Here is a 16,943-nt window from a genome sequence, read left to right on the forward strand (position 1 = left end):
GCCAGAATTTGGGCACCTATCTGGAGATGACGCAGTATTTTCACCTTCACTTTCTGGGTGAGGTTTGTCAGATGAAACAGTTCAGGCTGATCATTGGTTAGCTCCATGGCTACAACAAATAGCTCAAAGCTCGCTCTTTATTGTTGTGAAATGAGCCGCAACACAAAAAGCTTGTTAATCTCGATGCATTGAGATCTGGTAAATGATTATCACTATCCTACTGTCAGACTTTGGAAACCATTTTGAAGTGGAGACATTGTAGAAATCGATCAATCAATCAATTTGAATAGAGGTCAATAGGGTCCATTCATGAGCTGTGATGGCCGAGTGGTTAAGGCGTTGGATTCGAAATCCAATAGGGTTTCCCTGCGCAGGTTCAAACCCTGCTCACAGCGTTAGAACACCAGGGACTGTGATCCATGATGTCACTTATTGGAGATCAGGCCTCATCTCAATTGGGTTTAAATCTAAGTGAAACCACTTTGCCTTTAGGGAAGTCAACCAGCTCTCACCGGGGACACCCCGTTCCTCCCAACCATTCTGCTCAGTCTGAAACCTAAAAAAAAGCATAGATGGGACTGGACCTACAGCTCCAGTTTCAACAGATGGAACAGTTGGAAAAATCCAATCAGTCATTCAATGAGACTCTTTGATTTGTCTACATTTCCAGAAAGAGAAGAGGCACAAAGTTCCTCTTTAACCATCTTTAAAGGGACACTATGTAATAAATTAACTCATTTATTAGCTCAAATCAACATATTCATTCATAAATTAGTCCTCATTGGTGTAAAATTATTTCTGTCAAAAAGCTCAATTATCCTCCTGAGTGAAGAATAACTTGTCTGTATCTACATAGAGCGGGTAAGCTCTATGGAGGCTGCCATGTCCTTCCGGTCTATGAAAAACGACGAAGTGCCGAGAGGGACAAAAAGCACTTTGAATCGCATTTTCCTCAACGCCAGGCCTGCAAGCGGAAATTACGTCATTTTGATTTCACGTCTGCCGAATGGCTTATTACTGGTGCTAATGCTAAATAGATTTTATCTCGTAAATTATCCCACTAATAATGCATTGATTGTTACCAAACTTCTGCCGTAGTACACATAGGCTCTTAACTCACAAAACGAGGCATTGGAAAGTTTGTAAGTTTACCGGGAGTTTATTTAAAAGAACACTTTCCAGATAGCAACTACACACTGCTGCTAACGCTACCGCTGCGTCGACGTCACTTCCGGTAACTCCCGGAATATGATTTGCACACCAAAGGCGATGTCAACTTATGTCATCTGACATGTTATCTGTCATCTGTATTTATAGTGTTGTTGTATGTGTGTTATGTAATCCTTTGTACTGTGTGTCTTGATGTCTTTTTGTTTGTATGGACCTTGAGTCTGAAGCTATAGCTTCTTGAATCTTGACACATACCGCCTGCCGTAGTTCAAGAAGTTGCAACGCACATTTGAAAACGCGAGGCGCTAGAGAGCAAATTCATTCGACTTTGCAAAATAAAATTGCACCACTAGATGGGGGAAGAAATTGTCCCTTTAAAGAAGCACAAACCAATAAAAAAAAGTTAAAGCCTGGACTTTAATCATAAAAACTATAGGTTTGAGGTATGATTATGAGGCTCTATCACTAACATTTTACTTACATCTTGAATCTACTGAGACATGATTTTAGAGGCAGATCCAACCGTTTAACACTATCCTGAAGTCAGATTTCTGGGTCTGGACATACAAAAGACAACTTCAGAGCAAGCGATAGAAAACCATCTCTGAGCGCACAGCTCGTGGAAGCTTGAAGAAGATAAAGAGAAAATATGGCCAAGAGATTGTGAGGTCTGACTTTTTCCTGGAGAACCATTTTGTGATGCAAATGTATTACTCTGTTGAACGCATATTGTTTTGAGAAGCAAAACGCTTTATTTTTTAAACCCCAGCCAACTAGCCGGACTACCTTCATCAACACCAAAACGAGGCTGGAACTCTGCTCACAGGACGCAGCAGGGGGTAAGAAGATGTTCAGAAATGATGTTGCTGATATGGGATGTCATACAGCTTCATGTCAAAAGAGGCGAACTGTCCCTTTAAAGAGATACATCCAGCATCGTATGTGATAAACAGCCAGTATGAAAGCATCAGTATCCTAAATATGATCATCAGCACACCTTTCTGTCCTTTCTCAGCTGTGGTTCAGCAGCCGGACTTCACAGTTCCTTTCTCATGGCTTTATATAAACTTTGAACTGCTGAGATGGATTTAAATCAATTTTGCCGAATGGATTCTAACTGCATGAGAACACATGTTGCATTTATTGCCTAATTCATAACTGTGGCTGTTGTGTGGTTGTGATTCGGCTGCAGAATCGGGTCAGATATCACTTTCCAGTGAGAACACACTGAACGTCTGCCTTCAAATCAACAGGCTGATGATCATCATTTGGAAATGAGTGATGACATCATTGCCTGAAACATATGGTAATGTGCATTGAAAGTGCAATGAGAGGCAATAACAACGACAGCAGTAATCTTTGGCTGCTCACGGTGGCTTCACTTAAACTTTTAATGCAGTCACTTGCTGCTCTGCTGCCACTTTATCAGTCTGAAGGATTAGGTTGTGTTTCTGTTAACTTCTGTCGGTGAATCATTATCTGATGACTTCTGTTGCTGCTTCATTGTAAAGTGGCTGCTAACGAGTCCTATGCTGTTGTTCTCTGTGGGCCAGCGTTAACATGACAGGAATCACAGCATATAACTGTAAAAAGTGCAATGCATAACCATTTAGATTTCTGTAACCGTGGGTTTTGTGACACATATTCTGTGCCATGTGCAGATCTTAACATGGTTACTTTAAGTCCAAATGGCTTCCAGGTGAAAGTGAAAAGATCAAGTAAGGTAAATAAAAGGTAAAGGAGGTAAATAAAAGGTAAAGGAGGTAAATAAAAGATCATAAGGTAAATAAAAAGTTAAGGAGGTAGATAAAAGGTAAAGGAGGTAAATAAAAGAACAAGTAAGGTAAATAAAGGGTAAAGGAGGTAAATAAAAGGTAAAGGAGGTAAATAAAAGAACAAGTAAGGTAAATAAAGGGTAAAGGAGGTAAATAAAAGGTAAAGGAGGTAAATAAAAGATCATGTAAGGTAAATAAAAGGTAAAGGAGGTAAATAAAAGGTAAAGGAGGTAAATAAAAGGTAAAGGAGGTAAATAAAAGATCATGTAAGGTAAATAAAAGGTAAAGGAGGTAAATAAAATATCAAGTAAGGTAAATAAAAGGTAAAGGAGGTAAATAAAAGAACAAGTAAGGTAAATAAAGGGTAAAGGAGGTAAATAAAAGGTAAAGGAGGTAAATAAAATATCAAGTAAGGTAAATAAAAGGTAAAGGAGGTAAATAAAAGAACAAGTAAGGTAAATAAAGGGTAAAGGAGGTAAATAAAGGGTAAAGGAGGTGAATAAAAGATTAAGTAAGGTAAATAAAAGGTAAAGGAAGTAAATAAAAGGTAAAGGAGGTAAATAAAAGATTAAGTAAGGTAAATAAAAGGTAAAGGAGGTAAATAAAAGATCAAATAAGGTAAATAAAAGGTAAAAGAGGTAAATAAAAGGTAAAAGAGGTAAACCTGACCTGCAATCACTTAGACTAAAGTGTGAAGTGTCACAAAAAGTCACAGCACAGCCAAGTCAACACTCGTGAGAAGCATAAGTCACCTCGTGGGAATGCTCTCCCATTACTTCCATTTCAGACCATTATCACAGGTCAGATTTAGTTTTGTTCGGCTGAAAACAGTCAAATCTTGTGGTGAGAAGAAGGAGTAACTGAATCTCATCGCTGAATGCAAAGCTCTGCTGATTAATAAGCCGGCATTGTCCCAAAGTCTCTCAGAATCCACCCCCGTATTTTACGAGTCCCTTTATTGATGAAAATGAGATTTCTTTTTTAACTTGCAGAGGACAGATGTGTTTAATATTTGGATGTGAAGATTAGAAACCTGAAGGTAGACTTCAGGAATCCTCTGCTGGAACAGGTATGTGGGACAGGGACAACATATTCTCATGTTTAACCCAAACTCCGGACAGATCATGAAACAACTGCATAAAAGGCTAAAAAAGAACGCTGCTACTATATTTTCGTAATTACAGTTTGAACTTTGAGAACTTAAACTGGACAAAACATTTGATCAACAACTTAAAAACACGACCAGTGTTTCTTCATTTAAAGTTCCATCAACTTTAATGATCAAAGATCGAATGGAGCACGATCCAGGACTGCAGATCGTGCTCTCTGATGCAAACATTTCACAGCATAATCAGCCGCGGTGGGGTTTAAATCTCAGCTGCAGCCCTTCCTCTCTGAGCTGCAGATAAAATCAGACCCCTCACTCTTGCACCGAGCATCCCTGCAATTAAGTTAAATGGGCACACAAACCATATTGCTAATGTTTCCATGAAGCCAGAGCCCCTGAGAAGTGTGGCCATTGCAGAATCCATCAGTGAAATTGCGCACTGACATGCCCCACTAGGTCTGACGGCACGTTGGAGCTCACTTATGCAAAATGCATCCAATACACAAATATGTCCAAAAACAAAAAAAAACAAAACAAGTGACTCAAAAAAAAAAAAAACTGCCCGAGCCACTGCAAACAGCAGCTGTTTGCTCCATGTTTGAGAATCCTAATCCTCGCTGAAAGCAGGACAATCAAATCATTTCTCTGAGACTTTGCAGCCAACAAATAACAGTTTGTTAATTTGACTGAAAAGCCAACAGAAGGGGGGGTTTTACAGCCAAATGGCAGTTTATTTTCACTGGAACAACTTCATCTGTACACAGAGAAAAATCCCTCTTAAACAAGATATTTGCATCATGTCCTCAGTCGGCCTCGGTGCTTCTGTCAGGCTTAGTCCTACAGTTTGTGTCACAATAAGGTCTATAAACCTGTTTTATTAACTGTTTTTTTATTGCATCCTCTTCATGGAACTATGGACACTCAACAGGTGAAGAAAAACAACAATGTTTAAGATCTAGAGCCGTGTATTTCTGCAAAATGTGTCTTTTCCATCCTACATTCAGTGCCTTCAGAAGGTCCCAAAGAGCCCAGTGAGGCTCTTTGGCTCTGAGTCCGTGCACACAAAGACGCCATCTAAAGTCTACAAAAATGTAAATTCACAAAGCAAAACCTTGTGTTGTGGGGCTGCAAACCAAAGATGTGAAGCATGACAGAGAAGAACACAAAGCTCACCGATGTAGCACCAAAAAAACACCTCAAGCTTCCGTTAGAGACGTGTAAACCACAAAGATTTAACTGTTACAGAGATAAATCTGACAGTTAAATTGCCAGAAATGTGTTTTAATACATGTTAGAACATCTTTGCTGTCATAAAGTTTGTCTATGATTTTGCTTTTACCCTATTTAATATATTCTGGATAGGGCTGGGCGAGTTAACTCGTTATTATCGCGTTAACTTGTTAACGCCGATAAATATTTTATCGCGCATTAACGCTGGTTTTATTATTGTAAAAGTCTGTTGAATGCATCACATTCACACAGTTACAGCAAACACCACAAAGCATGGAGGAATAAAATAAAGATAAACTAGCAGGTAACATCACCGCTACAGGTGTGACGCTAACGGAGCTAACCGGCGCTACTTCCTGTTTTACTGGTTTCAACATAAAAGCACGTATTTCAAAATAAATAAAAATAAAAAACTCCTGCATTTACAGCCAAGTTGAATTGTCTTCTCAGCGTAGTAGTTCCAGTCTAAAATATCACTTAAAGGCAAAACACACAACTGATAGCAGCAAGTCATTCAAGGAAACAGACAGTGGAGCGAGGCTTCTACATAAAAACTACAGAAAGATGCTGATGTTAAAACTGTGTTTGCACAACAAATGTTATGGCACTTTCATTCATATGGCAGCACATTTAAAATAAAGCTAAATGCTAAAAGCTACACACTACTTTTGGATTCATTTTTGGATTCTGCGTACAAATGCGATTAATCGCGATTAATCAGGGAAATCATGTGATTAATTAGATTAAACATTTTAATCGTTGCCCAGCCCTAATAACTAGTTAAATATAAATAGTGCATTGACAGTGTGTTTTAGTTTACCTACTATTTCTGTTTTATGTTGTAAAGCGTTCCCCCACGTGTCTTCTGATGAGTTTACTTCCCGTTTTTGTTTCAACTCAGGCCCTAATTCATTCATTTGTCCTTATCTCCACCTGTATGCACAGTTTCATTGTCTTTTTTCTCCATTTTCCTCCTTGGTTTACCTCAGTTTAGCCTCCTACAATTCTCAGATTTATATATCGGACTTGCTTGTTTTTTCTGGGTGTTCCCCACCTCTTGCTCGGGCCCTTCTGCGTAAGGTGCTGTTTACACATACCCGGGTATTTTGATAAACGCATATTTTCTAACCTTCGTTTGCAAAAAAAACTAGGTGCACACAGCCCCGTTTTTTAAAAAAACCACGTCTACATTGATCCGCATAAATACGTTATCAATAGCTGTTAAATTACGCCAAACCTGACGGTGGCCGTGTTAGAACAATGAGAATTCCACACAAGCCAATCAGAAGCCTAATAGAGAACCGCTGACAGGAAGAACTTTCGGATCCTTTTCAAGAAGAAAATATGGCGCCAGGCTCATGTGTGTGGACTGATAGCGAGACTGAGCTACTTTTACACGTTGCGCTGGACTATAAAACTGCTAAAGCCCTGAAAAATGTCTTTGTTGTTCAATACATTGTATGACTGTAATTTTCAAAATCACACAAGCGAGTATAGCTCTCAACAACAGAAATGCTGCTACTACTTCCATGCTTGCCAGATAAACAATGGACGGAGAGAATGGCGTTTTCACGCTAGCATCCTGCCAACATGGCGGATAGGGGCGGGGCTCTGTACTATGACGACAACTCCTCATTCCATTCCCAAAAACTCCGTTTTGTCTCTTTCAACCAGTTTATACACAAACGCTAAAAGGAGTTTTTAAAAAATCTCCACTTTTGCCGGAGTTTTTTTTTAGCTTCGTTTTCGGAGGAAAAAACTCCGTTTGTGTATAAACGAAAGGCACAAACGAAGGGAAAGGTCTTCGTTTTTCAAAATACCCGGGTATGTGTAAACAGCACTTAAATCAGTCTCCCAGTTTCTCAGAGCAACAGCGAAACTCAAACACTCTTGAATAACTGGGAGTCTCCCGCCTGCTGTGCAGCCACAGACCTCCTCTGCAAACCGAGGTGTGACATTTGAGAAAAAGATGCCACCTTCTGTTCCTGAAATGACAGCTGGCATTAAAGCGCGGCTCATTGCGGGATGCTGTTGAAACATCAGCTGAGTGCTCGCTGGCCCCTAAAAAATTGAAGGATTTGAGTTATGATTTTTTTCCTGCAAGGCATTTATTTTCCAAAGACGACGCACACGCTTTCACTTCAGCACTCATGTTCGAAAAAAAGGCAAATGGGTCATTAGCGAAAGTGGAATAGGCTTAGCGCACTTTGAATAACCACTGGACCCGATACCAGAGCCGTGATGGAGTAATCTGCAGCATTTACTGAGGATTAACGTGTGCAGAACAATGGCTGTTTAATCCTGGAAGGCTGACCTGTCGTCCTGGCATTGTAATTATGATTACTGGAGCTGGAGTCGTGATGAGGCATCACATTTATGTAAAGTCGAACAGTAAACACAGGGAATACAGCCTTTGTTCTGCTGGTGGAACCTCTGAACTTTGGAGCGCAAAGTTTGTTAACTTTCTGCATGACCCTCGGTTGATTTCTGAATGAACAATTACTGCAGAGTAAAAAGCTTTTGGGGCATCTCCTCTCGTCATTCCCAGACAACCAAACTCAGATTTAAGATAAGATCTCATTTCCAACCTTTCTAACCAGTTTGTCATGACCTCTTAGCATCTAACTATATCATATTGGGTACCGTTAGCATAATTTATACAACCCCGCTGGGTTATATTTAAAGTTATAAACTAGGGCCGGGCAACGATTAAAATGTTTAATCTAATTAATCACGTGATTTCCCTGATTAATCACGATTAATCGCATTTGTACGCAGAATCCAAAACTGAATCCAAAAGTAGTGTATAGCTTTTAGCATTTAGCTTTATTTTAAATGTGCTGCCATATGAATGAAAGTGCCATAACATTTGTTGTGCAAACACACTTTTAACATCAGCATCTTTCTGTAGTTTTTATGTAGAAGCCTCGCTCCACTGTCTGTTTCCTTGAATGACTTGCTGCTATCAGTTGTGTGTTTTTTCTTTTCCTTTTGTTGTCTTTATTTTACCTCCAATCTTTGTGTATCTGCTACTTTTGCCTCTGAGTTTGTTAGACAATAAAAGTAAGCCACTTGGTTAAGATTTAAACAGAGCCTTCAGTTATCAGGCCCCTCTCTGTGGAACCAGCTGCCAGTTTGGGAGGCAGAGCCTTCAGTTATCAGGCCCCTCTCTGTGGAACCAGCTGCCAGTTTGGGAGGCAGAGCCTTCAGTTATCAGGCCCCTCTCTGTGGAACCAGCTGCCAGTTTGGGAGGCAGAGCCTTCAGTTATCAGGCCCCTCTCTGTGGAACCAGCTGCTAGTTTGGGAGGTAGAGCCTTCAGTTATCAGGCCCCTCTCTGTGGAACCAGTAACCAGTTTGGGAGGCAGAGCCTTCAGTTATCAGGCCCCTCTCTGTGGGACTAGCTGCCAGTTTGGGAGGCAGAGCCTTCAGTTATCAGGCCCCTCTCTGTGGAACCAGCTGCCAGTTTGGGAGGCAGAGCCTTCAGTTATCAGGCCCCTCTCTGTGGAACCAGCTGCCAGTTTGGGAGGCAGAGCCTTCAATTATCAGGCCCCTCTCTGTGGAACCAGCTGCCAGTTTGGGAGGCAGAGCCTTCAGTTATCAGGCCCCTCTCTGTGGAACCAGCTGCCAGTTTGGGAGGCAGAGCCTTCAGTTATCAGGCCCCTCTCTGTGGAACCAGCTGCCAGTTTGGGAGGCAGAGCCTTCAGTTATCAGGCCCCTCTCTGTGGAACCAGCTGCTAGTTTGGGAGGTAGAGCCTTCAGTTATCAGGCCCCTCTCTGTGGAACCAGTAACCAGTTTGGGAGGCAGAGCCTTCAGTTATCAGGCCCCTCTCTGTGGGACTAGCTGCCAGTTTGGGAGGCAGAGCCTTCAGTTATCAGGCCCCTCTCTGTGGAACCAGCTGCCAGTTTGGGAGGCAGAGCCTTCAGTTATCAGGCCCCTCTCTGTGGAACCAGCTGCCAGTTTGGGAGGCAGAGCCTTCAATTATCAGGCCCCTCTCTGTGGAACCAGCTGCCAGTTTGGGAGGCAGAGCCTTCAGTTATCAGGCCCCTCTCTGTGGAACCAGCTGCCAGTTTGGGAGGTAGAGCCTTCAGTTATCAGGCCCCTCTCTGTGGAACCAGTAACCAGTTTGGGAGGCAGAGCCTTCAGTTATCAGGCCCCTCTCTGTGGGACTAGCTGCCAGTTTGGGAGGCAGAGCCTTCAGTTATCAGGCCCCTCTCTGTGGAACCAGCTGCCAGTTTGGGAGGCAGAGCCTTCAGTTATCGGGCCCCTCTCTGTGGAACCAGCTGCCAGTTTGGGAGCCAGAGCCTTCAGTTATTGGGCCCCTCTCTTGTGGAACCAGCCGCCAGTTTGGGAGACAGAGCCTTCAGTTATCAGGCTCCTCTCTGTGGAACCAGCTGCCAGTTTGGGAGGCAGAGCCTTCAGTTATCAGGCCCCTCTCTTGTGGAACCAGCTGCCAGTTTGGGAGACAGAGCCTTCAGTTATCAGGCCCCTCTCTGTGGAACCAGCTGCCAGTTTGGGAGGCAGAGCCTTCAGTTATCAGGCCCCTCTCTTGTGGAACCAGCTGCCAGTTTGGGAGGCAGAGCCTTCAGTTATCAGGCCCCTCTCTGTGGAACCAGCTGCCAGTTTGGGAGGCAGAGCCTTCAGTTATCAGGCCCCTCTCTTGTGGAACCAGCTGCCAGTTTGGGAGGCAGAGCCTTCAGTTATCGGGCCCCTCTCTGTGGAACCAGCTGCCAGTTTGGGAGGCAGAGCCTTCAGTTATCAGGCCCCTCTCTGTGGAACCAGCTGCCAGTTTGGGAGGCAGAGCCTTCGGTTATCAGGCCCCTCTCTGTGGAACCAGCTGCCAGTTTGGGAGACAGAGCCTTCAGTTATCAGGCCCCTCTCTGTGGAACCAGCTGCCAGTTTGGGAGGCAGAGCCTTCAGTTATCAGGCCCCTCTCTGTGGAACCAGCTGCCAGTTTGGGAGGCAGAGCCTTCAGTTATCAGGCCCCTCTCTTGTGGAACCAGCTGCCAGTTTGGGAGGTAGAGCCTTCAGTTATCAGGCCCCTCTCTGTGGAACGAGTAACCAGTTTGGGAGGCAGAGCCTTCAGTTATCAGGCCCCTCTCTGTGGGACTAGCTGCCAGTTTGGGAGGCAGAGCCTTCAGTTATCAGGCCCCTCTCTGTGGAACCAGCTGCCAGTTTGGGAGGCAGAGCCTTCAGTTATCAGGCCCCTCTCTGTGGAACCAGCTGCCAGTTTGGGAGGCAGAGCCTTCAGTTATCAGGCCCCTCTCTGTGGAACCAGCTGCCAGTTTGGGAGGCAGAGCCTTCAGTTATCAGGCCCCTCTCTGTGGAACCAGCTGCCAGTTTGGGAGGCAGAGCCTTCAGTTATCGGGCCCCTCTCTGTGGAACCAGCTGCCAGTTTGGGAGGCAGAGCCTTCAGTTATCAGGCCCCTCTCTGTGGAACCAGCTGCCAGTTTGGGAGGCAGAGCATTCAGTTATCAGGCCCCTCTCTGTGTGACCAGCTGCCAGTTTGGGAGACAGAGCCTTCAGTTATCAGGCTCCTCTCTGTGGAACCAGCTGCCAGTTTGGGAGGCAGAGCCTTCAGTTATCAGGCCCCTCTCTTGTGGAACCAGCTGCCAGTTTGGGAGGCAGAGCCTTCAGTTATCAGGCCCCTCTCTGTGGAACCAGCTGCCAGTTTGGGAGGCAGAGCCTTCAGTTATCAGGCCCCTCTCTGTGGAACCAGCTGCCTGTTTGGGAGGCAGAGCCTTCAGTTATCAGGCCCCTCTCTGAGGAACCAGCTGCCAGTTTGGGAGGCAGAGCCTTCAGTTATCAGGCCCCTCTCTGTGGAACCAGCTGCCAGTTTGGGAGGCAGAGCCTTCAGTTATCAGGCCCCTCTCTGTGGAACCAGCTGCCAGTTTGAGAGGCAGAGCCTTCAGTTATCAGGCCCCTCTCTGTGGAACCAGCTGCCAGTTTGGGAGGCAGAGCCTTCAGTTATCAGGCCCCTCTCTGTGGAACCAGCTGCCAGTTTGGGAGGCAGAGCCTTCAGTTATCAGGCCCCTCTCTGTGGAACCAGCTGCCAGTTTGGGAGGCAGAGCCTTCAGTTATCAGGCCCCTCTATGTGGAACCAGCTGCCAGTTTGAGAGGCAGAGCCTTCAGTTATCAGGCCCCTCTCTGTGGAACCAGCTGCCAGTTTCAAACCCAAACCATGTTATGTCTTCAGCCTAAAGGCATCATCGTGGAATGCCTAAGTGTCGTTGTAGTGTGTTGTGTTTACATGTAACCATGGCAACCTGCGGCAGTCGCATTGTAAAAAGAAGGTATTTTAGCTCAAACCATCATTGTTTCTAATCAAAAGTGACATTTTTGTGTGAACCCAACCCAAGTGTTGTCGTGCCACTCATGTATATATGCACATTGTGACATGACAGCTCTCATCTGGAAAGGCCAACATGAGGCTTATTTCCCTTTTGCCACCTGACAGGTCGGAGTTACGCGCCGTATCTGAGAGTACGCTCAAACGGTAGATATGACCACATCAGTCGGATGACTTGTTTTGCTGAGACAGCAGCATTATGAAAGACTTAGCATGAAAAAAAAAACCAGATTAGGATCTGAATGCAGGATCCGACAACATACACTTAAAATAAAATCTGTCATATCCACTTAATCCTGATGGGGACTGTGGTGGGGCTGCAGACTGCAGCTGTCATCGGGCTGGAGGTGAGGTGCACCCTGGTTACGTTTCATGTTAGCCCTTTAATGATGCTGCTGTCTACAGCAACACTGTACACCCAACATTTGGATAAAAGCTTAATCCTGCCAGGTAACGTCAAAGCATTTAACTATAAACAAATTGAACTTGTCCTCTTTAATAAGAATCTTTGTACGAGGGCAGAATTTAACGAGTATTTTGAGGGTAAAAAGTCAGATTCACAACAACAGTCAGAGTAAAGTTTTCACACTACAGAGAGTTCAGATGGAAATCTGATTCCACATTTTGCTGTGCTGCAGATCAATTTGTGGCCTGCATAAATAACGCCACTTACAGCAGCCTGCCATGTGCTTTGCAGTGTGAAATAAGTTAAATATCAACATCCCAGCCTGCCGAAACTAAAAAGGAGAACGATGATAATCTGGAAGTACTTTAAGTGACTGATTTTCATCCTCAGTTTCTGATGCGTTTAGCCGTCTAATAAAGGAAACATGTGAATGAAAGCAGCTTTATTGGGAATTCAGCTGCTGTGGTTATTCTTTGCTCTTACTGGTTCCATCTTCTGTGTTCTGAATGGGAACTTTGGAGCTTGCACATCATACAGGCTAGTCGGAGTCTATTTTAGTTTATACATGCAGGAGTAATTCAACTCCCGACTGCATTATCTGGGTCTGTTAGTCTGGTTTAAGTGAGATTTCATATTATTTTGGTTGGTTTGACATATTTACATCCATAAGATTAACATGATTTGTTTTTTTTCACATAATGATTCAGAAATGCAAAAACCTGATTGTATTACTTCAGGTAATGATGTAAAAACCCGGGATAAAGCACAAAATTAACCTTTTTTTCCCATTCTGCGTGTGAATAAGGCTGAATTAACCTGATATGAGATTTTCTGTAATAAATAAGATGAGACAATCTGAGTACATGTGACTCTAACTTCTCCAAAAACAGAATAAACATGTATTTTTTTTCTGACACACACTGATCGTCCCTTTGGACAATCCCTATTCATGTGCAATATTCAACAATTATGGCCAAACACTGTTGTGTGCAATATATCTATATACTTGAATCCACTAACACCATATTTTAATTTATTTTAGCACCGTAACAAAAAAACTGTGCATCTTACACCCTTCCCTTTTTTTATATTACTTATATATTTTTAATATTTTTATATTCTCACTCTCTTTGCACTCTTTTTGGTGGCTTTAAATTTCGCTGTACCATATATAATGACAATTAAGGCACTCTGATTCTGATTCTGATTTGGGTGAGTTCAGCCCATATTTCTGCTTTGAAGAGCAATCACAAAAGAAACTGTGATTAAACATTATCCTTATTATGGCCTGAAAACAATCCCACGTAAAAAATAAGCGGGATAACAATAAAACACAGAAGAAAGTCTCTGAAGAAGCACAACTGACAGGGCAGCTACCGACAGAGATTCGTGCTACACTGGAAACAATCAAAGTCTTACCAAGTATATTTGTCTCATTTCTAGTCAAAATATCTCATTACACTTAATATAAGACACAACTGCCTAACAAGTACTATTTCAGCCAGATATAGGGACTTGTTTTAATACAATACATCTGGAATATCTTGTTGAATGAAAAAGTCTTGAAGACAAATTGTTTTGAGTCACATATCATATGAAATAAGCTTTTTTTTTTTACATTTGAAGAGGTTTTTAAGCTAATTTCAAGATCACTTTTATCTCAAAAGTCCTAAATATCACATCTTATTTCAAGAAATCTTGACAAGCCGATTTTCACTAGTTCCATTGGCAGATTTTTTTGCTTATTTCAAACAAAACCGTCTTGTATTTGCTGTTTTTTTAACTTATTTTTGGAAGGGACATTTTTTCCAGTGTATACTCAACACAATAAACAAGTTATGATACATGTAAATGTAATTTCATCATCACTGTTTTCCCCCCATAACCTTCAGCAGCTGCTGTACTAACCTTTGCCTTTACTCCTCCTCCTCCTCTTCCTCTTGTACTTTTCCTTCGTGTCACACTCTGAAGGCTCCATGTTCCCGGTGGCATTCAGGAGGTTTGTTCCCGGTAGTTTGCCCCTCGCCGCCTGTTCTGCTCAGCCCGTCGGTAACCAGCGCTCGGGAACGACTGAGCTCGGCAGCAGTAAGTCCTGTGCAGCGGCTGACTTCTCCCCCCCGCTGCCGGCTGTGACATCATGAGGAGGGGGCGAGCTGTGCTCATGCTGTGGCTCAGCAGCAGCTCATTGTCTGAGGGTAGAGGTTTTCTTTTTAAAAGCGATGGTTTATATGCAGAACCCATTCTAAGGCACTGAATCATAGATATGAAGAAGAAACAGACGATGTCTACTGTTTTGTTTACAGTCTGTGTCAAGTTTAAACAAGATATTACCGACTTTTTACAGCCCGGCTCTGATTTGGATGGATATGATCAAATTAACTCAAATAACTGATCATCAGTCAGTGTGAGCAGCTCTATAAAAGCAGAAGTTCTGCAGCATTCAGGTGTGTGTTAACACGATGCCAAGGAGGAAAGACACCAGCAACGATCTCAGAGAAGTAGCTGTTGCTGCCCATCAACCTGGGAAGGGTTAGAAGGCCGTTTCTATCTGGAGTCCATCGTTCTACAGAGAGAAAGATTATTCACATGTGGGAAACGACCTAAATGACCAACAGAATTGGTGGATCACTCAGTGGGGTCACATGGCACTGAAAGGATCGGATTATTGGCTAAATTACAATCAGACTGAGTTATTAAGTGCATGTAGACATATAGACATATATGTGCTCTTCATTGAATTAGCTTTCAAAGAGCTTAAATGTGTGATATTTGGTTAAAAAGTCAGTTTACTGAGACATTAGTTCAGGAGAAAATCGTACCGGTTTATCCAAAGAGACACAAAATAACCACAGAGAGACCAAAAAGAGAAATAAACAACCAAATAAAGACTCCAAACAGCCACTCAGTGGGGTCACTTGGCACTGAAAGGATCGGATTATTGGCTAAATTACAATCAGACTGAGTTATTAAGTGCATGTAGACACCTTAATCTGACTAAGAACTGGATCGGATGGGATTCAGACCCCGAGATAACTGGGCTGAAAGTCACTCTAAACCTGCTTGTAGACGCTGAAGCTCGTGGTGAATCAGACTTTGCGTTCTGCGCATGCTCCAGATGTTTTCCCGGGGTCGTGACCCGGAAGTCAAAGGAGACGATATTCCTGTTGTTGTCGCCGTCAGAAACAAACAACGCGATGGAGAATGCTCCGTTGGGCATCGAGTTTGTGCAACAAGCAGCTCATCACAGAGCAAATGTAGAGGGACGTAGCTTCATCTGGCTCTGTGTTCTCCATCTTTCTCCAACGCCTGAGTTTGTTGTTGTTGTTGGTGGTGAAGAGGTCAACAGGAAGTGGCTCTATTAGCAACAGCTGGAATGGGTACAGCGCCACCTATCATACCGGGGTATGACACGCTTTGTGCCTCTGGTCCCATTCATTCACCGCCATATATCCAAGGAGAATTACCCATTAATAACTCAGTCTGATTGTAATTTAGCCAATAATCCGATCCTTTCAGGGCCATGTGACCCCGCTGAGTGACTCGATGACTCTTTTGTGACATAAACAACTCTCTTAATGTCCCAACTACAGTTTATAAATGAGGAAAAGAAGTCCACTTTCCTCTTTTCATGCTCTCAGGATTACTATGACCTGGATGACTGAGGATCTCTACTAACTAGTGGAAAAACATTAAAGACAGCTGACCCGAAGTCGTGTAGAAAATGGAATTGTCAATCATTTGTCTTGATTAATGAAGTCTGAATATTTGCACAACGATAGAGGACAAAAATGTGCATTTGGTCACAGTTTGTTTGTGATGATTTCCTTAAAATTGGTTCATATATCCTCTCAGAAATGTATTTTCTGTTTATTTCAGCAACAAGTTGCTGTTAAATCAGCTTTACATGATTGTTATTTGACTGACTTTAGACATTAAAAGGTATTGGGACAGATTTATTCTGATGAAGAAGAAAATAATCAAATATTTATCATTGATAAATGTGACTGTTTGGGGTCCAGACTTGTTGCCCCCCTCCCACGGCTTCCAGTGTCCATGCTTAACAAATCATACCCAAGCTGCACATTCTGTACAGACTTATTATTCAAGTTTTATTTATGGAAAAGCCCCTTTAGACGAATTTCCTGCCTTTCTTGCCTTGCTGCTGCACTGTGAAAAAGATAAAACCCTCGAGGCAAGACGAGACCAGAGGCTCCTAAAATGCTCATACGCGTTACGCTTGCATTTTGAAAAACTTTTGTCTGACACTGAACTTTTCTGAAGTTAAAAGGAAAAAAATGGCCTAAAAACATGTTAATAAAGACTAAATTCCTCATGGATGGAGCATAGCAGGGAGGAAAGTGTGCAAACATCTACTCCAGAGAAGAATCTGCAAGAGAGGAATGAACAATTACTGCAGAGTAAAAACCTTTTGTGACATCTCCTCTCGTCATTCCCAGACAACCAAACTCATATTTAAGATAAGATCTCATTTCCAACCTTAATCAGTTTGTCATGACCTCTTAGCATCTAACTATATCACATCGGGTACCGTTAGCATAATTTATACAACCCCGATGGGTTGTATTTAAAGTTATAAACTAGGGCTGGGCAACGATTAAAATGTTTAATCTAATTAATCACATGATTTCCCTGATTAATCACGATTAATCGCATTTGTACGCAGACTCCAAAAATGAATCCAAAAGTAGTGTATAGCCTTTAGCATTTAGCTTTATTTTAAATGTGCTGCCATATGAATGAAAGTGCCATAACATTTGTTGTGCAAACACACTTTTAACATCAGCATCTTTCTGTAGTTTTTATGTAGAAGCCTCGCTCCACTGTCTGTTTCCTTGAATGACTTGCTGCTATCAGTTGTGTGTTTTGCCTTTAAGTGATATTTTAG

At 42.7% G+C, this 16,943-nt stretch overlaps 1 protein-coding gene and 1 non-coding gene across 2 annotated transcripts in view; one reads left to right on the plus strand and one right to left on the minus strand.

The window, feature by feature from the left end:
* LOC142398805 (double-stranded RNA-specific editase B2-like) overlaps nucleotides 1–14,015 on the minus strand; it is a 46,307-nt gene extending 32,292 nt beyond the window's left edge. The window contains exon 1 of the mRNA XM_075483000.1: nucleotides 13,946–14,015. Within this exon, the coding sequence (XP_075339115.1) occupies nucleotides 13,946–14,015 (70 nt within the window). The remainder of the gene's footprint in view (nucleotides 1–13,945) is intronic.
* Nucleotides 314–395, plus strand: trnas-cga (transfer RNA serine (anticodon CGA)). Its single transcript has one exon. It is a non-coding gene; the product is annotated as a tRNA-Ser (tRNA).
* Nucleotides 14,016–16,943: the final 2,928 nt, after the last annotated feature.

This window comes from Odontesthes bonariensis, chromosome 14, assembly GCF_027942865.1.
Source record: "Odontesthes bonariensis isolate fOdoBon6 chromosome 14, fOdoBon6.hap1, whole genome shotgun sequence".
Classification (NCBI taxonomy): Eukaryota; Metazoa; Chordata; class Actinopteri; order Atheriniformes; family Atherinopsidae; genus Odontesthes; species Odontesthes bonariensis.